This window comes from Anomaloglossus baeobatrachus, chromosome 5 (assembly GCF_048569485.1).
Source record: "Anomaloglossus baeobatrachus isolate aAnoBae1 chromosome 5, aAnoBae1.hap1, whole genome shotgun sequence".
NCBI lineage: Eukaryota > Metazoa > Chordata > Amphibia > Anura > Aromobatidae > Anomaloglossus > Anomaloglossus baeobatrachus.
Genome location: NC_134357.1, coordinates 309,961,858 through 309,985,478, shown reverse-complemented (window position 1 = coordinate 309,985,478; position 23,621 = coordinate 309,961,858). Strand labels below are relative to the sequence as shown.

General features: G+C 49.6%; 1 protein-coding gene across 1 annotated transcript in view; it reads left to right on the top strand.

Moving 5' to 3' along the window:
* DGKE (diacylglycerol kinase epsilon) overlaps positions 1 to 23,621 on the top strand; it is a 76,604-nt gene that overhangs the window by 39,782 nt on the left and 13,201 nt on the right. The window contains exons 5-9 of the mRNA XM_075349710.1: positions 4,923 to 5,080; positions 12,915 to 12,963; positions 13,109 to 13,222; positions 15,740 to 15,811; positions 23,040 to 23,167. Of these exons, the coding sequence (XP_075205825.1) occupies positions 4,923 to 5,080; positions 12,915 to 12,963; positions 13,109 to 13,222; positions 15,740 to 15,811; positions 23,040 to 23,167 (521 nt within the window). The remainder of the gene's footprint in view (positions 1 to 4,922; positions 5,081 to 12,914; positions 12,964 to 13,108; positions 13,223 to 15,739; positions 15,812 to 23,039; positions 23,168 to 23,621) is intronic.

Here is a 23,621-nt window from a genome sequence, read left to right as displayed (position 1 = left end):
AAACCAACGTCCGCCAAGATCTATCACAGGTCTTGGAGGATCTTCTTATCCTGGTGCTCTGATAAGGGTTTTACTCCCTGGCCTTTTGCCTTACCCATTTTTCTTTCATTCCTTCAATCCGGAATGGACAAGGGGTTGTCTCTCGGCTCTCTCAAGGGACATGTATCGGCGCTATCCGTATTTTTTCAAAAGCGTCTAGCCAGGCTTCCGCAGGTCCGCACGTTCCTGCAGGGAGTTTGCCACATAGTCCCACCTTATAAGCGTCCGCTGGAACCCTGGGACCTTAACAGGGTGCTAACGGCTCTTCAGAAACCACCTTTCGAGCCGCTGCGGGATGTCTCTTTATCACGTCTTTCGCAGAAGGTGGCATTTCTAGTGGCAGTTACATCGCTCCGTAGAGTGTCGGAGCTGGCAGCGCTGTCATGCAAAGCCCCCTTCCTGGTTTTTCACCAGGATAAGGTGGTTCTGCGTCCTGTTCCGGAATTTCTCCCTAAGGTGGTATCTCCTTTTCATCTCAATCAGGATATCTCCTTACCTTCATTTTGCCCTAATCCAATTCACCAATGTGAAAAGGATTTGCACTCCTTAGATCTAGTGAGAGCACTCCGACACTACGTGTCTCGCACGGCGCCCCTGCGTCGTTCAGATGCGCTCTTTGTCCTTGTCGCTGGCCAGCGTAAGGGTTCGCAGGCTTCCAAGTCAACCTTGGCTCGGTGGATCAAGGAACCGATTCTTGAAGCCTATTGTTCTTCTGGGCTTCCGCTTCCTTTGGGGCTGAAAGCCCATTCTACCAGAGCCGTGGGTGCGTCCTGGGCATTGCGGCACCGGGCTACGGCTCAGCAGGTGTGTCAGGCAGCTACGTGGTCTAGTCTGCACACTTTCACGAAACACTATCAGGTGCACACCTATGCTTCGGCAGACGCCAGTCTAGGTAGGCGAGTCCTTCAGGCGGCGGTTGCCCACCTGTAAGAGGGGGTCGTTTTCGGCTTTTTTTATCAAGGTATTCTTTTACCCACCCAGGGACTGCTTTTGGACGTCCCAATTGTCTGGGTCTCCCAATGGAGCGACAAAGAAGAAGGGAATTTTGTTTACTTACCGTAAATTCCTTTTCTTCTAGCTCCTATTGGGAGACCCAGCACCCGCCCCTGTTCCCTTCGGGCTGGTTCTTCTTTTGTGTACACATGTTGTTCATGTTGAATGGTTCTTTTGGTTCATGGTTTTCAGTTCTCCGAACATCCTTCGGATTGAATGTACCCCAGACCAATTTATAAGTTTCCTCCTTCCTGCTTTTGCACCAAAACTGAGGAGCCCGTGATGCACGGGAGGGTGTATAGGCAGAGGGGAGGGGTTACACTTTTTAAAGTGTAATACTTTGTGTGGCCTCCGGAGGCAGAAGCTATACACCCAATTGTCTGGGTCTCCCAATAGGAGCTAGAAGAAAAGGAATTTACGGTAAGTAAACAAAATTCCCTTCTTTTTTAGATATTTCCAACTTGCATACAAATTCGGGTTGTGAATTAGTCCCAAAACTGAGCTAAAACACAATACAAAGACTCATGCAGCCACATCTGTGGAAAATGAAAAAGAAAAGTTATGGCTGTTGAAAAGTGGAGAGGCTAAAATGAAATAAATTGTCAGTTCATTAACCCCTTAATGACCACGGGCCGTAAAATTACATCCTAGCAGTCATAGTGTTAATCCCCCCCCCCAGTCGGGAGGATCCGCGCACATGTCAACTGTTGACGTCTGCCTACCAGGTACGAGCAGATCCGCGATCCGCCCGTACCTGTTAACCGCTTAAATACCGCTGTGAAACTGTCACAGCAGCATTATAATAGCGGTCACGGTGTTCCGTTTACTCACCGCCCGACACTGGAAGTCATGTGACTTGATCACGTTGATCCGATGGTTGTCATGCTAGCACAGGGTCATGTGATGACTCCTGTAGCTCACATGACTCTTCCTGTCTCACACGGCTGAGAGCTGTGTGAGATAGATGAGCATATCTGGCGTTCACAGCTGTGTAGCTGTGATCAGCAGATATGGAAGAGTGATCAGACTACTGATCCTTATAGTCCCTTAGGGGGACTAGTAAAAAAAAAAAAAAATTAGATTAAAAAAACCTAAAAGTTTAAATCACCTTCCTTTTGCCCCATTGAAAATCAAACAGTTAAACAAAAATAAAAAAAAATATACACACATTTGGTATCGCCGCGTTCAGAAATGCCCGATCTATCAAAATATAAAATCAATTCATTTGATTGGTAAATGGCGTAGCGGCAAAAAAATTCCAAATGCCAAAATTGCGTTTTTTGTTCGCCACAAATTTTGTGCAAAATACAATAACAGGCGATCAAAATGTAGCATTTGTGCAAAAAAGGTATCATTAAAAACATCAGCTTGAGACACAAAAAATAAGCAGTCACTGAGCCATAGATCCCGAAAAATGAGAAAGCTACGGCTCGCGGAAAATGACGCAAAACGTACACCACTTTTTTTGGACAAACTTCTATATTTTTTTAACCCCTTAGGCCCCCTTCACACGTCAGTGATTCTGGTACGTATGTCCTTTTTTTTTTTTTTTATATGTACCAGAATCACTGACCTACGCAGACCCATTATAATCAATGGGTCTGCTCAGACATCAGTGATTTTTCACTGAACGTGTCTCCGTGCAGTGTACACATGTGGCCGTGATTCTCAGTTTTTTTTCTGGCATCACTGATGGCCCACATACCACAGTATATGGTGTGATCCGTGAAGCACGTACCAGAAAATCACGGACATATTAAATATTTTCAACTTACCTTTCCAGCGACGCGCTGTGCAGCCTCCGCTCTCGGCAGCTCCTGCCTAGCTCATGAATATTCATGAGAGCAGGAATAGCCGACCAGGAAGTAGCTGCTGAGAGCGGTGGGCAGAGCCAGAGACTTCAGCACCATGGACAGCAGGAATAAAGGCAGGTGAGTAATGTCCATATGCAATTACGGATCACGGATTGCACATGGACAACCCACGTGAATCACGGAACACGGAGGGACATGTGCGTGTTTTACACATCAGTGAAGAACGACAGTGTTTTTCCCTGACGTGTGAAACGTGCCTTAGATAAAAGTAAACCTATCCATTTTTGGTGTCTACAAACTCGTACCGACCTGAGGCATCATACCCTCACATACGTTTTACCATATAGTGAACACAGTGAATAAAATATCTCAAAAACCATTGTACAATTGCACTTTTTTTCCTATTTGTCTGCATTTGGAATATTTTATGCAGTTTTCAGTACACTATATGGTAAAACTCATTTCATGTAAAAGTACAGCTCGTTCCGCAAAAAACAAGCCCTCACATGACCATATTGACTGAACAATAAAAACGTTACGGCTCTTGGAAGAAGGGTGGTGAAAAAAAAAAAGAAAAGCGCAAAATCTGCCAGTTGTGAAAGGGTTAAAGAAAAATCATTGATTTTAACTTTTTTTTTATTATTTAATAGTACACATGAAAATAAGAATCTTTGTAATCATCTAATATTAGAGAAATCCATTTTTTTTCCTTCTACTGAGCTTATTTTAACCCTGGAAGTTCTCAGGTCAAGACTGATTGGCTTGGGCCTGGACTGGTGGGTCATCGGACTCTGAGGTTGCAGCCATTTTGATGGAATGCTGCACTACTGTTGATCTCAGAAGTAAACCCTTGACAGAAGTTCCTCACAAAAGAATTGTGTTGTAACAGGCCTTTGTTAAGTTATAAAAACAATATCCACCCATCAAACAGAAGACTAAACTCACGGACAGGAGGACAGAGTAAGTGACGTAGAATATCTTGTGACAATGCCACCTGTCAAGATGTAGGACATATTTGGAAACAAGGACATTCGGTTCTTAATGCTGATGTGCCGGAAGCAGAAAAATGACAAGTATGAGGATCTGGAGAACGGACAAGTACCAAGTGCTAGATGAATAATTTATTCCAATAAGGAAGCACAGATGTCTGGAGAAGGTGGCCTGGTCTGAAGAATTACGGTATTACACAGTTCATGAACATCAAGCCATTGAAAGAAGCTGAGGAACCATTGCGAGAATTGACCTACAGAGTATCCAAGAGTCGAATATGACTGAATGGATATAATCAAGGGGGTGACCTGGAATGTGTTATTTATCTGAAGATAAGAAAATGCCAGTATACACTATAGGAGGGAGACTGGTGGAGGCATTGTATGATCTAGGGGATGTTCGGCTGAGAAACCTTGCGTTCTCGCATTCAGCAACATATATTTTACAGTGTTATTTCTCTGCACTCTTGTTCGCCTCTCTATCCGTGCTTATCTGTAAGCCAATTCCTATGTATCAGGTGATTCTGGATTAAATATTTATTTCTAGCTATTTTCGGACAGCTTGATGCAGTGTTTAATCTGATTAAAACTGTAGGATAAAGTGATGCACACCACCAGAATGAAGGTCAGGGTCCAAAGTTTTGAAGCCCCAGCCATCGTCATGGATAGGGACAGATGTGATGCCAGACTGGCTTTAGGTTTTGGGCTGTTAATATTTCACAATCATGCTCATATATTTTTCTCCTTTCACAAAGGATACAGTTCTACCTGCGTTCTTCAAGCTTTTAGGTATATTGGGAAATGCAATGATTTTAGAGAATATTGATTTGATAACAGCCACTCCATACCAATTGCTCCAGGCTCATTTATAGGTAAATTATAGGCAGATAGGTGGTATAATTCCTTAGTAAAAAAAAGAAAAATTCAGACTACACAACCAGTGCATCCACAGTGAATGCATGAAATGTGCCTAAGTGATTGGACAGTAAGGAGCAATGTAAACCATGTTATGGTACGGATGCTGATTATTGTACACTATTACAACTGGAAATGGGAGGCTTCTAATTTTCTATCCATTTGTTTGCAGGGCCAAGAAAATTTTATCCCACAAGTATCAGTGCTACCCCTTGGAACGGGCAATGACCTAGCTAATACATTAGGATGGGGAGCAGGCTACGCAGGGGATGTTCCTGTGGAGCAAATCCTTCGAAATGTGATGGAAGCTGACAGTGTCAAGCTTGACAGGTGAGAAGGAAAATGTTACATTGAATACTTTTGAGCTTCACCTTGTAGTGGTATAGTTGCTTCTCTGAACTTTGCAAATGTTTAAAACAGTCAGATTTTTTATGACATCCAATGTAAAGCACTTTGGGTAGATTACCTTTCGGTATATAGCACACACGCTTTCCATAGCTTTTTCCATGCTTGAAGGTACATCTGTTAATAAAACTAGACATTACAGTGTAAGGCCCAATTCAGATGTCTATGTATCCCGTTCTAAGTATGGGTCCACAAGGTGTAGACTGGCCACAGGTCTCCTGCCCCAAACTCAACAGCTGCGTAGGCATATATGAAGCAGGTGAGTCATGGGAGTGCTGCAGCCAGCCAATCAGTAGCAGTTATCCAATCTTATATAATACTGATGAGCTACATCCGATCCAGAGCTGATTCCAGAGAACCGGTGCACAAACAGTCTTTTGGCATGGCAGTGGTAGATTAATTTTAGAGATGAGCAAACTCAAGGTTTGTACCAAACAGACTTTATAAAAAAACATAGTTCGGGTACTTTACGTATGCATGCTCCTCGAGCAGGCATCAATGTGCTCGGATACGCTCAGTGGTCAACCCAGTCCGAGCCGCTTGCAGTGTTTGAATGGCTCACGCTGGGGGTAACAGCGTGATCAGATGTAGTGTTCACCAAACAAAAAAAAAATGGAAAAACCCCACCAACCCTCCGTCGTAAGTGATCTGCTTATGGCTGGCTGTATGTGGGCTGAGACCCAAACTGCCAATTAGTGACTTCCATTGAGGTTCAGGTCAAGTCCGGGTCCCAAACCGAAGTTTATCTAAAGTCCGGCTACCCCCTCCTAATCAAACTTCAACGGGTTCAGTCATCTCTAATCTTAGATCATTGGCAAAACCTGAAACACGAGTAGGGTGGCGATATAGGGTGGTGTAGCACTGTGGAGAGCTCTTCAGGTGAGAGTGACCATTGTAAACTGTATTAGAAATTGAATAGGCAGCCAGTGCAGTGACTGGAACAACTTAGAGACATCAGTGTTAGGCCCCTTTCACACGTCCGTGAAAAACACGCACATGTCCCTCCGTGTTCCGTGATTCACGGCACACGTTTGTTGTCAATATGCAATCCGTGATTGCACATGGTATGCTCACCTGTCCCGTTCCTGCTCTCCATGGTGCTGAAGTCTCCAGCTCTGTAGCGTCCGGCCACCGCTCTCTGCAGCTACTTCCGGGTCGGCTCTGGCTGCATTCATGACTATGCATGAGCCGGGCAGGAGCTGCAGAGAGCACAGTCTGCACGGAACGTCGCTGGAAAGGTTAGTTGAAAATATTTATTATTTCTTTATCGTTCCTATGGGAGACCCAGACCATGGGGTGTTTAGCTTCTACCTCTGGAGGACACACAAAGTACTACACTTAAAAGTGTAGCTCCTCCCCCTGAGCTTATACACCCCCTGGTGAGCAGACCCAGCCAGTTTATCGCTGTGTGTTCAGGAGGCATACATCCACACATGCATTCTCATATGATTTTTTTCCTTTTGGAACGACATGAAGAAGTACGGGTCCAAGTCTGGACCCCCGGCATGTCCCTTCTCACCCCACTGTGTCGGCGGTGTTGTAAGGCTGATTCCTAGGCTGGAGCCTTACATGCCGTGCTCCTTCACCATCCCTCCTGGGCTCTGGCTTGAAGTGGGAGCCAGCACGGTCTCCATGCTTGGCAGGAGACTGGTCTCCATCCGCAGCCCTTCAGGACCCTGCTGGACGGAGCACTCATCCCCAGGGACTTGGCCCTGCGTCTCAGAAGCTAAGTACCTGAGACGTTTATATTTCGGGGTCCCTGTACTTTATTGTTGGGGGAGAGTGTGCTTATTGTGTTTACTGACATTTCCGGCGGGTTCTCTAGCTGTCGCCTGAGAACCGCGCCGATGGTGCCTGCGTGTCGACCGCGCCGCTCAAATTTAGGCCCCGGCTTCGCCGGAGGCCTAGTTTCTGTTTCACTGCCCTCGCATGTCACTCATGCAGAGGGACAGGCTCGGCTCCTCCCGGTGGCCGTTCTGTACAGGGGAGGGACACTCCCCACTGCAGTGTGTGTCTCCTCCCCTGTAGGTCTCTATGGCCCTCCAGATCCCGCTCTTCAAGCAAGTCCCGCCCCCTCTCTTCGCTCCGGCGGCCGTTTTTCAGCGTTCTCTCTGCGATCAGTCATTGCAGCGCTGGTCTGCAGCATCCCTGCTGAGGTGCTGTGCTTGGGGGTCCGGGCTTCGGGATCTGGAGGGCACACAACACCGCTCCAGCGGTCTGGTAAGCCACAACCGGTCTCCAGTTGTGGACCTCTGTATATACTCTCTGGGGGTCATTCTCTGGCAGAGCCCCCACTCCAGCAGCATGTCTCACACGAGGAGAAAGGCCCCAAAGCTTTATTCTGTATGCGCTGCATGTAAGCTCCTGCTGCCTGAACCGAGCACCTATCCACATTCTGATGCCTGCTCTAACTTGGCGGTGCCACAGCCTGGAGTCTCACCCCCCAGTGGTCTCTCCGTCTGCTCCTGCTCCTGTGGCTGAACCCCCGGCTTGGGTAGAATCCTTTTCTAGGTCTATCTCCCAGTCCTTTGCTGAGTCCATGGGACTTCTGTCCAGGACTCTGATGAATATGCATCAGCCCCCTTCACAGGGTGCCTCGGCTGCTAGGGGTCTCTCAGGACCGGAGCTCACAGAGGATTCATCATCAGGGCCCAGACCCCGTCCTCCTGAGAAGAGACGCAGGTTTTCCTCTCCCTCCTCCTCCCGTGGCTCTGATTCCAGAGCTGACTCGCAGGATGAGGAGGATGCCTTTACAGGGGGCTCGGAGGCTAACTCCATGTACCCCATTGATCTGTCCGAAAGTGACTCAGATCTTAGTGACTTGATTGCTTCTATTAATTCTGTACTGGATCTCAATCCGCCAGTATCAGAGGAGCAACCCTGTCTGGCAGAAATGCAGCAGTTTACCTTGCCTAAGAAAGCAAAGAGTGTGTTCTTTAACCACTCCAGTTTTCAGGCCGCTGTGACCAAACCCAGGGCCTGCCCTGACAAACGCTTCCCAAAGCGTGGTTCTGATGACCGTTTTCCCTTTCCACCTGAGGTGGTCAAAGAGTGGGCTCACTCCCCAAAGGTAGACCCTCCGGTGTCTAGGCTCGCAGCCCGGACCGTTGTTTCGGTGGCTGATGGCACTTCCCTTAAGGATTCCACTGACCGCCAGATTGACCTTCTGGCCAGATCCGTGTATGAAGCGGCGGGGGCCGCGTTTTCTCCAACTTTTGCAGCAGTGTTGGCTCTCAAAGCCATCTCTGCTTCTCTAGAGGAGATGCATTCCCTCACCAGGGAATCTATGGCCGAAATGGATGCCTTAACTTCCCAAGCTTCGGCCTTTTCATCCTATGCCATGTCTGCCATGCTGGAGGCTTCTCACCGCACTGCGGTGGCTTCGGCTAATTCCCTCGCTATCCGCAGAATCTTGTGGCTTCGAGAGTGGAAGGCAGATGCTTCTTCAAAGAAGTACCTTGCTGGGCTCCCTTTTGCTGGGTCCCGGCTGTTTGGAGAACAGCTGGATGAAATTATTAAGGAAGCAACTGGCGGGAAGAGTACTTCCATGCCACAAACCAAAGCCAGGAAACCTGCCCAGGGTAGGAATCAGTCGAGGTTTCGCTCCTTTCGTTCCTCCAACTGGTCGTCCTCTATGCCCTCGGCCTCGTCCGCTAACTCAGCCAAGGACCAGAAATCCAACTGGCGCCCAAAAGCGCGTCCACAGAAGACCGCAGGAGCCACTGCCACTAAGGCAGCCTCCTCGTGACTATCTGCCCGCTCCAGCAGCGTCCTTAGTTGGTGGCAGGCTCTCCCACTTTGGCGACGCTTGGTTTCAACACGTCTCCGATCAGTGGGTGAGAGACATCATCTCCCACGGCTACAGGATAGAATTCTCTTCCAGTCCGCCAAACAGATTTTTTTTCTCTCAACTCCTCCCTGCTCCAAGGCCGCCGCCTTCTCTCAGGCCGTGGCAGCCTTGCAGGCCAATGGAGTAATTGTACCGGTTCCCGCTCGGGAACGGTTGAGGTTTCTACTTAAATCTCTTCCTAGTTCCCAAAAAGGACGGTACCTTCCGGCCCATCCTGGATCTGAAGCTTCTCAACAAGCATGTTCAGGTGCGGCCCTTTCGCATGGAGTCTCTGCGATCAGTCATTGCCTCTATGTCCCAAGGGGATTTCCTGGCATCCATCGACATCAGAGATGCCTATCTGCATGTGCCAATTGCAGTGTCACACCAGCGTTGGCTACGTTTTGCAGTAGGAGAAGATAATTTCCAATTCGTGGCTCTTCCCTTCGGGTTGGCCACCGCCCCTCGGGTATTCACCAAGGTCATGCTGCAGTGATTGCAGTTCTGCACCTCCAGGGGTTGGCAGTGATTCCTTACCTGGACGACCTTCTTGTCAAGGCTTCATCCAGCGCAGATTGTCAGCGGAGTGTCTCGCTCACTCTCTCCACTCTAGCTCAATTCGGATAACTGGTCAATCTGCCCAAATCCACTCTGACTCCGACCCAGAGTCTCACGTACCTAGGGATGCAGTTCGAGACCTTGACGGCACTTGTGAAGTTGCCCTTAGTCAAACAGCAGTCCCTTCAGCTAGCGGTGCGCTCTTTGCTGAGGCCCCGCCGGTATACCCTCAGGCGGTTGATGCAGGTGCTGGGTGAAATGGTGGCGTCCATGGAGGCTGTTCCCTTTGCCCAGTTCCATCTGCGCCCCCTGCAGCTGGATATTCTCCGCTGTTGGGACAAGCAGCCTTCCTCCTTACACAGGTTAGTGGCTCTGTCGCCACAAACCAGGAGCTCTCTTCAGTGGTGGCTTCGGCCTCTCTCCCTGTCCCAGGGACGCTCCTTCCTGACCCCGTCCTGGGTGATTCTCACCACGGATGCCAGTCTATCCGGCTTGGGAGCGGTATATCTCCACCACAGAGCGCAGGGCACTTGGACTCCGTCCGAGTCAGCCCTTCCAATCAATGTGCTGGAACCAGAGCCGTGCTTCTAGCTCTCCTAGCCTTTCACCACCTTTTGGCGGGCAGGCACATTCGAGTCCAGTCAGACAACGCGACAGCGGTTGCCTACATCAATCACCAGGGCGGGACACGCAGCCGCCTGGTAATGTTGGAGGTACAACGCATCCTTCAATGGGCGGAGGACTCCAAGTCCACCATAGCCGCAGTCCACATCCCAGGCGTGGAAAACTGGGAGGCAGATTATCTCAGCCGTCAAACCGTGGATGGTGGCGAGTGGTCTCTGCACCCGGCAGTGTTTCAGTCAATCTGCCGCAAATGGGGCACCCCGGTCGTGGACCTAATGGCATCCCGTCACAACAACAAGGTTCCCGTTTACGTGGCTCGCTCCCACGACCCTCAGGCATTCGCCGCGGACGCACTGGTTCAAGACTGGTCCCAGTTTCGTCTGTCCTACGTGTTTCCCCCTCTAGCTCTCTTGCCCAGAGTTCTGCGCAAGATCAGAGTCATCCTCATTGCACCGGACTGGCCCAGGCGAGCTTGGTATCCAGACCTGCTCCATCTGTCCGTAGAGATGCCGTGGCATCTCCCGGACCGTCCAGACCTACTCTCACAAGGTCCGTTTTTCCGCCTGAATTCTGCGGCTCTCAAATTGACGGCGTGGCTCTTGAGTCCTGGATCTTGACGGCTTCTGGTATTCCTCCTGAAGTCATCTCCACTATGACTCGGGCCCATAAGTCTTCCTCCGCTAAGATCTATCACAGGACTTGGAAAATTTTCCTGTCATGGTGTCGCTCTACTGACCATCCTCCTTGGCCATTCTCCTTGCCGACCCTTCTGTCCTTTCTACAGTCCGGTCTGCAGCTAGGACTGTCCCTCAACTCTCTCAAGGGACAAGTCTCAGCTCTGTCAGTACTGTTCCAGCGGCGTCTCGCTCGGCTGGCTCAGGTCCGCACCTTCATGCAAGGCGCGTCTCACTTCATTCCGCCTTACCGGTGGCCCTTGGATCCCTGGGACCTTAATTTGGTTCTCACGGTTTTGCAGAAACCCCCCTTTGAGCCTCTTAGGGAAGTCTCTTTGCATCGTCTTTCTCAGAAAGTGGTTTTTCTGGTGGCCATAACTTCCCTCAGGAGAGTCTCTGATTTGGCCGCGCTCTCTTCGGAGTCACCTTTTTTAGTTTTTCATCAAGACAAGGTGGTTCTCCGTCCGACTCCGGACTTTCTTCCTAAGGTGGTCTCCCCTTTCCACCTTAACCAGGACATTACCCTACCTTCCTTTTGTCCGGCTCCTGTTCATCGCTTTGAAAAAGCGCTGCATACTCTGGATCTGGTGCGGGCGCTCCGGATCTATGTGTCTCGCACCGCTTCTATTAGGCGGTGCACCTCTCTTTTTGTGCTAACCACAGGTCAGCGCAAGGGTCTCTCTGCTTGTAAGCCGACCTTAGCCCGCTGGATCAGATCGACCATTTCGGACGCTTACCAGAGTTCTCAGGTGCCTCCCCCGCCGGGGATCAAGGCACATTCGACCAGAGATGTCGGTGCCTCTTGGGCTTTCAGGCACCAGGCTACGGCTCAACAAGTCTGTCAGGCTGCCACTTGGACTAGCCTGCATACCTTTTCGAAGCACTACAAAGTGCATGCTCATGCTTCGGCAGATGCGAGCTTGGGCAGACGCATCCTTCAGGCGGCTGTCGCCCATTTGTGAAGCTAGGTTTTGCCTACTTCTTACTTTGTTCGGTTTATTTCCCACCCAGGGACTGCTTTGGAACGTCCCATGGTCTGGGTCTCCCATAGGAACGATAAAGAAAAAGAGAATTTTGTTTACTTACCGTAAATTCTTTTTCTTGTAGTTCCGTAATGGGAGACCCAGCACCCTCCCTGTTGCCTGTTGGCACTTTTCTTGTTCCGCGTGTTATCACCGGCTGTTGTCGTAGACAGAGTTTCCGGTTGTTCCGGCTATTGCTCTGTTCTACTTGTGGGTGGCTATTCTCCTTCAGCTTTTGCACTAAACTGGCTGGGTCTGCTCACCAGGGGGTGTATAAGCTCAGGGGGAGGAGCTACACTTTTAAGTGTAGTACTTTGTGTGTCCTCCAGAGGTAGAAGCTAAACACCCCATGGTCTGGGTCTCCCATTACGGAACTACAAGAAAAAGAATTTACGGTAAGTAAACAAAATTCTCTTTTTTAAATGTCCTTATTTTTCTCGTATATGTTTCACAGATCACACCACTGCGTGGTCCGTGTGACATCAGTGATGCCAGAAAAAAACGGACATGTCTCCGTGCGGCAATCACAGACACGCGTGTACGCCGCACGGAGACATGGTCAGTGACAAATCACTGATGTGTGCGCAGACCCATTGATTATAATGGGTCTGCGTATGTCACTGATTCCGGTATGTATAAAAAAAAAGCACAAACGTACCAGAATCACTGACGTCTGAAACAGGCCTCATGGTTGGATGGAGCGTCCAGATTATGAGAGGTTGAGAAATGAGTTGGCAGAGAACAGTAAGTGCTCAAGGAGTTGAGATGAAGGGTGATTGCTAGGAGCTCAGGCAGGTAAGGAAGATGTATTTTGTATTCCCCCCCCCCCAATAATATGGTTTTGACATGTTCTTTAAAAGACAATGTTTTAGTTGAGTAGGACAACTGATGAGACCAAAAAAGATGTGGAGCCATAGGATCACTAATACACAAGATTGGGAGATTCTTATCTAGGGGAGATATCTTTTTAATTTATTCGATTTAGTGCAGATGTTGGATCTTCTTTTCTGTCTTGAGCCTGGCAATACAAAGGCATCATTTCTGTTTTTCAGGTGGAAAGTGCAGGTTACTAACAAGGGCTACAGTCTGAGGAAGCCAAAGGTAAAATATTTCTTCACTGAGTGTTAGTGTGTGCGTTTATGTACAGCAGCTTATTACAGACATTGCATTAGCCTCTCGCTGTCCAATGATTTCCCTTTGTGTATCCTGGAAGAAGGTTAGCATAATGTTGTTCTTCTTTTCTTAGGTTTTGTCTATGAATAATTACTTTTCAGTTGGCCCAGATGCCTTGATGGCATTAAACTTCCACACACATCGAGAGAAGACCCCTTCACTATTTTCAAGCAGGCTTGTTAATAAAGTAAGTTATTAGACGTATAAACTGTATCACTCTTATAACTGGCTCCAGGAAGCCCTGAACCTTTGACTCTCCACCGAGCATATTTACCGTATTTTTCAAATTATAAAATGCACTTTTCCTCCCAAAAATTTGGGAGGAAAATGAGGGGTGCATCTTATAATCCGAATGTAGCTTACCGGAGGGGTGGTGGAGAGGGGTCACAGGAGATGCTGCGGCCACGGGCGCTATGCTGTGGGCTTATTGCGGGCTGTTCTTGGGCTGTGCCACGGGCTGTGAGGCAGGGGCCGCCATTCTGAAAATGCTGGTGGTGCGGGCTTCAAATAATGCACTCGGAGTCAGCGCGTGCGCAGATGGAGTGATCTGCTCAATGACGAGTCAAGATCACATTTGCGCATGCGCCGCCTCCAGCTTATTGATCTCCCTTGCAGCGCACTTAAGAAAAATGGCGTCCTGAGGTGGCGCGTGCGCAGATATGATCTCGGCTTGTCATTGAGCAGATAGCTCCATCTGCGCACGCGCCGACTCCGGGCACTCTATCTTTGAAGCCCGCACCTCCGACAGTTTCTGGCTCCTCCTCCTGCCCCACAGTGCCAACAGTGAGCATCCAGGACTCCTGCCTCACCTCCCGCAACATCGCCTTACTCCACCTGCACCCCTGTCTCCTGTGACCCCCGCATATCCACTGCTGCTGTCCCCCCCCCCCCCCTCCGGTAAGACACCACCGGAAAATAAGACTGACCCCTCTAAATTTGGGGTGCAGCTTATAATCTGGTGTGCTTTATAAAACGTAAAGTACAGTATCCTCTTGTTTTGTACAGGAGCAAGTGAGGTTTTCTACTCTACACCATGTTCCAAATAATTATGGAAATGATATTTTTCTCTGAGTTTCCTAAATGGTCGGTGCAAATGACAGTCAGTCTAATAAAAGTCATCACCCGTTAGAGTATACTTCAAATTTTATTGAAGAAACCTCCCAATGATAACAGTATAATCTTCAAAATTAAAAAAAAACTCAAAATGCACTGTTCCAAATTATTAGGCACAGTAGAGTTTCTAAACATTTTATATGTTTTAAAGAACTGAAAATGCTCATTTATGGAATTTGCAGCATTAGGAGGTCACATTCACTGAAATAAAAAGCTATTTAAATCCAAAACATCCTAACAGGCCAAGTTACATGTTAACATAGGAACCCTTCTTTGATATCACCTTCACAATTCTTGCATCCATTGAACTTGTGAGTCTTTAGAGAGTTTCTGCTTGAATTTCTTTGCATGATGTCAGAATAGCCTCCCAGAGCTGCTGTTTTGATATGAACTGCCTCCCACCCTCATAGATCTTTTGCTTGATGATACTCCAAAGGTTCTCTATAGGGTTGAGATCAGGGGGAGATGGTGGCCACACCATGAGTTTATCTCCTTTTTATGCCCATAGCAGTCAATGACACAGAGGTATTCTTTGCAGCATGAGATGGTGCATTGCCATGCATGAAGATGATTTTGCTCCCAAAGGCACGTTTCTGCTTTTTGCACAATGGAAGCAAGTTGTCAGTCAGAAACTCTATATACTTTGCAGAGGTTATTTTTACACCTTCAGGAACCCTAAAGGGGCCTACCAGATGTCTCCCCATGATTGCAGCCCAAAACATGACTCCTCCGCCTCCTTGCTGATGTCGCAGCCTTGTTGGGACATGGTGGCCATCCACCAACCATCCACTACTCCATCCATTTGGACCATCAAGTGTTGCTACACACTCATTAGTAAACAAGACTGTTTGAAAAGTAGTCTTCATGTATGTCTGGGCCCACTGCAACCGTTTTTGCTTGTGAGCACTGGTTAGGGGTGGCCGAATAGTAGGTTTATGCACCACAGCAAGCCTTTTGAAGGATCCTATACCTTGAGGTTCGAGGGACTCCAGAGGCAGCAGCATCTTCAAATATCTGTTTGCTGGTTGTAATGGCTTTTTTCGCAGCTGCTCTCTTTATATGATGAACTTGTCTGGCAGAAACCTTCCTCATTCTGCCTTTATCAGCACGAACACGTATGTGCTCTGAATCAGCCAGAAATCTCTTCACAGTACGATGATCACGCTTAAGTTTTCGTGAAATATCTCATGTTTTCATCCCTTGTCCAAGGCATTGCACTATTTGATGCTTTTCGGCAGCAGAGAGATCCTTTTTCTTTCCCATGTTACTTGAAAACTGTGGCCTGCTTAATATTGTGGAACATCCAGTTTTCCTTTTATTGGGCTCACCTGGCAAACTTATTATCACAGGTACCTGAGACTGATTTCAGCGATCCAAAGAACCCTGAGACACAATACCATCAATGAGTTTCATTGAAAAAAAATAATCGCTATGACACTTAAATCCAAGTTGCATAATAATTTGGAACATGGTGTAGAAGTCTTTTACACAGTAGTAATGAGACTTATCAGTAATTGTAAATGTTCTATGAGATTTTGTAGCTTCATTTGCCATTTTAGAGTAAAATATCCACATTTTTATTATATTTTAGGCAGTATATTTATTTTATGGAACCAAGGATTGCTTGATCCAGGAATGTAAAGATCTTGACAAGAAAGTTGAGGTAAGAATTAAGGGAGTGTTGATAACGAAAACCTCTTCTCTCATTTCAGTGTTGAGAGGAAAAGTACAAATTCAGAAATGCAAGTGTCACCTTCATATTTTATGGGAAATTTAAAAGGCTTTTCCTACTATTAGAAGTACATTATAATCAATAGGTCTCAGAATATAAAGAAGTTCCACAATAGGATTTGGTTAAAAAAAAAGAAAAAAAGAATGCTGCTGCCTTGGGTAAACGTTGCACTGTACATCCTGCAAAATCTGGGTCTGTCAGGAGGACTTACATAAACATAGTAAGGCTAGTTTCACACTTGCATTGGATGGCTTCTGTAGCATTGCGTTGTGTAGCAAATGCTACGGATCGTACAAAACAACGGAAAGCTTTTTTTTTTCATTTTTTTTTTTCTTTGTCGCTCCATTGGGAGACCCAGACAATTGGGGTGTATAGCTTCTGCCTCCGGAGGCCACACAAAGTATTACACTTTAAAAAGTGTAACCCCTCCCCTCTGCCTATACACCCTCCCGTGCATCACGGGCTCCTCAGTTTTATGCTTTGTGTGGAAGGAGGCACACATCAACTCATGCATTCTCATTTTAGTTAATCGGTTGGAAGAAAAGTGGGCCCCCACGGGGCCCCCGGCATGTTCCCTTCTCACCCCACTACGTCGGCGGTGCTGTTAAGGTTGAGGTACCCATTGCGGGTACAAAGGCCGGAGCCTCATGCCGTCTCCTTCACCATCCCTTAGCGGCTCTGGGAGAAGTGGGATCCTGAGCGGTCATCCAGTCACTGGGACCGTGCTCCCTCCGCAGCCCCTGTGGGAATCTGTCGGACAGGAGTCTATTTATCCTCAGGGACCGGGCCCTGCATCACTAAGGTACTCTGTGTCCCCATGGGGGATGTGCATGGAGCGCCTTCATCCCGGACGCTGCAGCAGCTGCTTATTTGTGACGGCCGGCGGACTTCCGCGCCGACCGCGCCTGCTTGTCGGCCGCGGTCTTAAATTTAGTCCCCGGCTTCAATTGCGGCCTAGTAGCAAAACTTCCGCCCCGGGCCTGTCTATCAGGGGTAAGGGCGGGACTGCCGACCTGACGTCGGATGTGAGGGCCGGAGCATCCTGTATGTTTCCTCCCCCCTCACTGATCACTGTGGGGACTCCAGATTCCCGCACTTTTCTAGCGCCGCCCACGGCCCCACTCCTCCCCAGAGAGCTCCGGCAGCCATTTTTTTGGCATTCTGCCAGTGGAGGATTTCCAGGAAAGAGCTCTGCAACACTGGGAGACCTAAGGCAGGGAATCTGGAGGACACACGCTCCGCTTTTTAGCGGTCGGTAAGTCACACCGGTCACCCGGTGCTGGTCCCCTTAGGGTGCCGGAATAGATACTATATATTTATATATTTCTGTTCGGTCGGGCTGTATACCCTTTCCCATATACCCTCAGTGATCACTCTCCTAGGAGACAACAGCATGTCGTCCACAAGGAGCAAGGGTGCCAAGGCACAGGGTTATTTTGCGACCTGTACCTCTTGTGGGGCTAAGTTACCTGCGGGTTCCACCTACCCTCACTGTGAGCAATGCTCAACCCCTGTTTTGCTTGCTCAGCCGGAGCCTCGGTCACTAGTGGGCCCCTCGGCTCAGGCAGACCCCCCTGCTCTCCCTGTCCAGGCGGCAGGGACAGAGTTTGCCGTTTTTGCTGAAAAACTCTGAGTCACTCTCACAATCCATGGCTCAGTCTATGGACAAATGGTCTGCCAAGCTGCTTGAAGCTTTGCAGTCCAGACCGGTCCTTACACAGGCCCCGGGCCCTGTTGGATCGTCGCCGCCAGGCCCCCTCTCTGTCTGCGCCGCAGCGCGTTCCCAGGGGGGGCCCTAGGTCTCACGTGGAGGACTCCTGCCCGGACCACAGTCCCAGACCGGCTAAGCGGGCCCGCTGGGAATCTTCCCCGACTTCTTCACGCTGCTTGGGTTCCCAGCTTGAGGACTCTCTGGAGGACGAGGCGGACGTCGCAGCTCAGGGCTCTGACCCTGACGTTGCTCTCAATCTTGATACACCTGAAGGGGACGCCATAGTAAATGACCTTATCTCGTCCATCAACCAGGTGTTAGATATATCTCCCCCGCCGCCACCTGTAGAGGAGTCGACTTCTCAGCAGGAGAAACACCAGTTTCGGTTCCTCAAACGTACACGGAGTGCGTTTTTCGATCACTCTAACTTCAGAGATGCTGTCCAGAAGCCCAGAGCGGTTCCGGACAAGCGCTTTACTAAGCGCCTTACTGACACACGTTACCCCTTCCCCTCTGACGTAGTTAAGGGTTGGGCTCAATGTCCCAAGGTGGATCCCCCAGTCTCTAGATTGGCGGCTAGATCTGTGGTATCGGTTGCAGATGGCTCATCGCTAAAGGATGCCACTGACAGGCAGATAAAGCTCCTGGTGAAATCCATCTATGAAGCCACGGGCGCGTCTTTTGCCCCGGCTTTTGCAGCCGTGTGGGCACTCCAAGCTATCTCAGCTTGTCTGGCTGAGATTAATGCGGTCACACGTAATTCTGCTCCGCAGGTTGCGTCTTTGACTTCTCAGGCGTCAGCTTTTTCTTCCTACGCCATGAACGCAGTTCTAGACTCTGCTAGCCGTACAGCGGTGGCATCCGCTAACTCTGTGGCAGTCCGCAGGGCCATGTGGCTGCGCGAATGGAAGGCAGACTCTGCTTCCAAGAGGTTCTTAACCGGTTTGCTGTTTTCTGGCGACCGCTTGTTTGGCGAACGATTGGATGAGATTATTAAGGAATCCAAGGGAAAGGACTCCTCCTTACCCCAGTCCAAACCGAAGAGACCTCAGCAACGGAAAATACAATTGAGGTTTCGGTCCTTTCGTCCTTCCGCTAAGCCTCAATCCTCTTCGTCCAGCAGGCCGGAGAAAGGCCAGAGGAACTCCTATGTGTGGCGGGCGAAGTCACGCGCCCAAAAACCCGCCGGAGGCAATGCCTCCAAGGCGGCCTCTTCATGACTCTCGGCATCCCCGAACCGCATCCTCGGTCGGTGGCAGGCTCTCCCGCTTTTGCGACGCCTGGTGGCCACATGTTCAAGACCGATGGATGAGAGACATTCTGTCTCACGGTTACAGGATAGAGTTCAGCTCTCGTCCCCCGACTCGTTTCTTCAGAACCTCTCCGCCCCCCGAGCGAGCCGATGCACTTTTTCAGGCGGTGAACGCTCTGAAGACAGAAGGAGTTGTGATCCCTGTTCCCCCCCAGGAACATGGTCGCGGCTTTTACTCCAACTTGTTTGTGGTGCCAAAGAAGGACGGCTCGTTCCGTCCCGTTCTGGACCTCAAACTGCTCAACAGACATGTGAGCACCAGACGGTTTCGGATGGAATCTCTCCGCTCGGTCATCGCTTCGATGTCACAAGGAGACTTCCTAGCATCGATCGACATCAAGGATGCTTATCTCCATGTGCCGATCGCAGCCGAACATCAACGCTTTTTGCGTTTCGCCATCGGGGACGAACACCTTCAGTTCGTGGCATTGCCTTTCGGCCTGGCGACAGCCCCACGGGTGTTCACCAAGGTCATGGCATCTGTTGTGGCGGTCCTACACTCTCAGGGCCACTCGGTGATTCCCTACTTAGACGATCTTTTAGTCAGGGCACCCTCTCAGATGGCGTGTCAAAACAGTCTTTCCGTCGCTCTGGCGACTCTCCAGCAGTTCGGGTGGATCATCAAGTTCCCAAAATCCAAGTTGACACCGACCCAATCACTGACGTACCTTGGGATGGAGTTTCATACTCAGTCAGCGGTAGTCATGTTACCGCTGGACAAACAGCTTTCGCTGCAGGCAGGGGTGCAATCTCTTCTTCGGGGTCAGTCACACCCCTTGAGGCGCCTCATGCACTTCCTGGGGAAGATGGTGGCAGCGATGGAGGCAGTGCCCTTCGCGCAATTCCATCTGCGGCCACTCCAGTGGGACATTCTCCGCAAATGGGACAGGAGGTCGACTTCCCTCGACAGGAACGTCTCTCTTTCCCTTGCAACCAAGACGTCACTTCAGTGGTGGCTCCTTCCCAACTCTCTGTCGCAGGGAAAATCCTTCCTACCCCCAACCTGGGCTGTGGTCACCACGGACGCGAGCCTGTCAGGGTGGGGGGCAGTTTTTCTCCACCACAGGGCTCAGGAAACCTGGACTCCGATAGTCATCCCTTCAGATCAATATTCTGGAGATAAGGGCAGTTTATCTAGCCCTATTGGCCTTTCATCGGTGGCTGGAGGGCAGGCAGATCCGGATCCAGTCGGACAACGCCACTGCCGTCGCATACATCAACCACCAAGGCGGCACTCGCAGTCGTCAAGCCTTCCAGGAAGTCCGACGGATTCTGCAGTGGGTGGAAGCCACAGCTTCCACCATCTCCGCAGTTCACATCCCGGGCGTAGAAAACTGGGAAGCAGATTTTCTCAGTCGTCAGGGCATGGACGCGGGGGAATTGTCTCTTCACCCAGACGTGTTTCGAGAGATCTGTCGCCGCTGGGGAACGCCGGACGTCGATCTCATGGCGTCACGGCACAACAACAAAGTCCTGGCATTCATGGCCCGGTCTCAAGATCACAGAGCTCTGGCGGCGGACGCATTAGTTCAGGATTGGTCGCAGTTTCGACTACCTTATGCATTTCCTCCTCTGGCGATGCTGCCCAGAGTGCTGCGCAAAATCGGGTCCGACTGTCGTCGCGCCATTCTCGTCGCCCCAGATTGGCCGAGGCGGTCATGGTACCCGGATCTGTGGCATCTCACGGTGGGTCAACCGTGGGCGCTCCCAGACCGCCCAGACTTGCTGTCACAAGGGCCGTTTTTCCATCTGAATTCTGTGGCCCTCAACCTGACTGTGTGGCCATTGAGTCCTGGCTCCTAGCGTCCTCATGGTTATCTCAAGATGTCATTGCCACCATGAGACAGGCCAGGAAACCAACGTCCGCCAAGATCTATCACAGGTCTTGGAGGATCTTCTTATCCTGGTGCTCTGATAAGGGTTTTACTCCCTGGCCTTTTGCCTTACCCACTTTTCTTTCATTCCTTCAATCCGGAATGGACAAGGGATTGTCTCTCGTCTCTCTCAAGGGACAAGTATCGGCGCTATCCGTATTTTTTCAAAAGCGTCTAGCCAGGCTTCCGCAGGTCCACACGTTCCTGCAGGGAGTTTGCCACATAGTCCCACCTTACAAGCGTCCGCTGGAACCCTGGGACCTTAACAGGGTGCTAACGGCTCTTCAGAAACTACCTTTCGAGCCGCTGCGGGATGTCTCTTTATCACGGCTTTCGCAGAAGGTGGCATTTCTAGTGGCAGTTACATCGCTCCGTAGAGTGTCGGAGCTGGCAGCGCTGTCATGCAAAGCCCCCTTCCTGGTTTTTCACCAGGATAAGGTGGTTCTGCGTCCTGTTCCGGAATTTCTCCCTAAGGTGGTATCTCCTTTTCATCTCAATCAGGATATCTCCTTACCTTCATTTTGCCCTAATCCAATTCACCAATGTGAAAAGGATTTGCACTCCTTAGATCTAGTGAGAGCACTCCGACACTACGTGTCTCGCACGGCGCCCCTGCGTCGTTCAGATGCGCTCTTTGTCCTTGTCGCTGGCCAGCGTAAGGGTTCGCAGGCTTCCAAGTCAACCTTGGCTCGGTGGATCAAGGAACCGATTCTTGAAGCCTATTGTTCTTCTGGGCTTCCGCTTCCTTTGGGGCTGAAAGCCCATTCTACCAGAGCCGTGGGTGCGTCCTGGGCATTGCGGCACCGGGCTACGGCTCAGCAGGTGTGTCAGGCAGCTACGTGGTCTAGTCTGCACACTTTCACGAAACACTATCAGGTGCACACCTATGCTTCGGCAGACGCCAGTCTAGGTAGGCGAGTCCTTCAGGCGGCGGTTGCCCACCTCTAAGAGGGGGTCGTTTTCGGCTCTTTTTATCGAGGTATTCTTTTACCCACCCAGGGACTGCTTTTAGACGTCCCAATTGTCTGGGTCTCCCAATGGAGCGACAAAGAAGAGAATTTTGTTTACTTACCGTAAATTCCTTTTCTTCTAGCTCCTATTGGGAGACCCAGCACCCGCCCCTGTGCCCTTCGGGCTGTTTGTTCTTTTGTGTACACATGTTGTTCATGTTGAATGGTTCTTTTGGTTCATGGTTTTCAGTTCTCCGAACATCCTTTGGATTGAATGTACCCCAGACCAATTTATAAGTTTCCTCCTTCCTGCTTTTGCACCAAAACTGAGGAGCCCGTGATGCACGGGAGGGTGTATAGGCAGAGGGGAGGGGTTACACTTTTTAAAGTGTAATACTTTGTGTGGCCTCCGGAGGCAGAAGCTATACACCCCAATTGTCTGGGTCTCCCAATAGGAGCTAGAAGAAAAGGAATTTACGGTAAGTAAACAAAATTCCCTTCTTTTTCTTCTTTACAGTTTTACCGGCAGCAGACTATTGTGAATGATCAGCTGATCGCTCACAATAGCCGGCGGCCGGGCGCTCAGCTGAGAGCTCTCACATGCCGGCGGCCGGGCGCTCAGCTGAGCGCTCTCACATGCCGGCGGCCGGGCGCTCAGCTGAGCGCTCTCACATGCCGGCGACCGGGCGCTCAGCTGAGCGCTCTCACATGCCGGCGGCCGGGCGCTCAGCTGAGCGCTCTCACATGCCGGCGGCCGGTCGCTCAGCTGAGCGCTCTCACATGCCGGCGGCCGGACGCTCAGCTGAACGGCCACCAAGAGACAAAATAAAGTTTGTGATTAAAAAAAAAAAAAAAAGTATGCGCAGTGAAATCCTACGGATTGCGCTGCTCAAAAAAACGTTACATGCTGCAATTCTTCCGCCCGGCGTCAAAATAACGACGCTGCGTCGTCCAGCGGATGCAACACTGACACTTGCGTTACAGTGCGTTGTCCATACAAGTCTATGGAGAATAGCGCAGTGCGTTAACAGACTGCGCTATTCTCCATAGTGACGGACTCCGCTGAGCGCAAGTGTGAAAGTACCCTAAGAGATCTGGTCGCTGACAAAGCTATCTATGTTCACAGCTACTTTTACAGGGATATCCAGCCTGAACTCTACATGTGTCAAAAAGCGGGCGTGCCTCAAGTTTACTACCCTAGGTAGTCATAGCATGTTCCATAATTTGTTCACATCATGTTCCACCCCATTTCATTTGGCTTAACAGCAGTTTTATGAATCCATTTATTTACTTGTGAACTTTGTAATTGCAGCTGGAATTGGATGGGGAGAAGATTTCTTTACCAAATCTCGAAGGAATTGTGGTCTTGAACATTGGCTACTGGGGTGGTGGCTGCCGTCTGTGGGAAGGAATGGGGGATGAGCCATATCCATTATCTAGGTATGTGTCATTTCGGTATGATTTACCCTGAGAGCCTCCACTGTGTTATATGGAATCTGTAACCTCATGTAAAGGAAAAGACCCCGTTTCCAGGGTTTGTGTCACGTACTGGACTGCTTGGTGTGGTTTTGTCTGCTAAAGATGTAACAGTGCTGTAAATTCTGTGCTCTTTATAGCCCTGCCCAAACTACTGATTGTCCACTTCCTGTGTACACTGACAGCTTGTTAATAATGAACGTTCAGTAGTTGAGATGGGGTTACACAGATTAGCTGAATTGCCTGTAGTGTGACATCTAGTCTGCAATGATAATCTCCTACTGACAAAACACTTACTGTATTTAAACTACAGCTAGCTGACATCCCTAGAATCGTCTTCTGCTCATTTTTATGCTATGCATTTACAGTTTACTTAGCAAACATCTGTTGACAGATTCCCTTTAATGACAATATTATC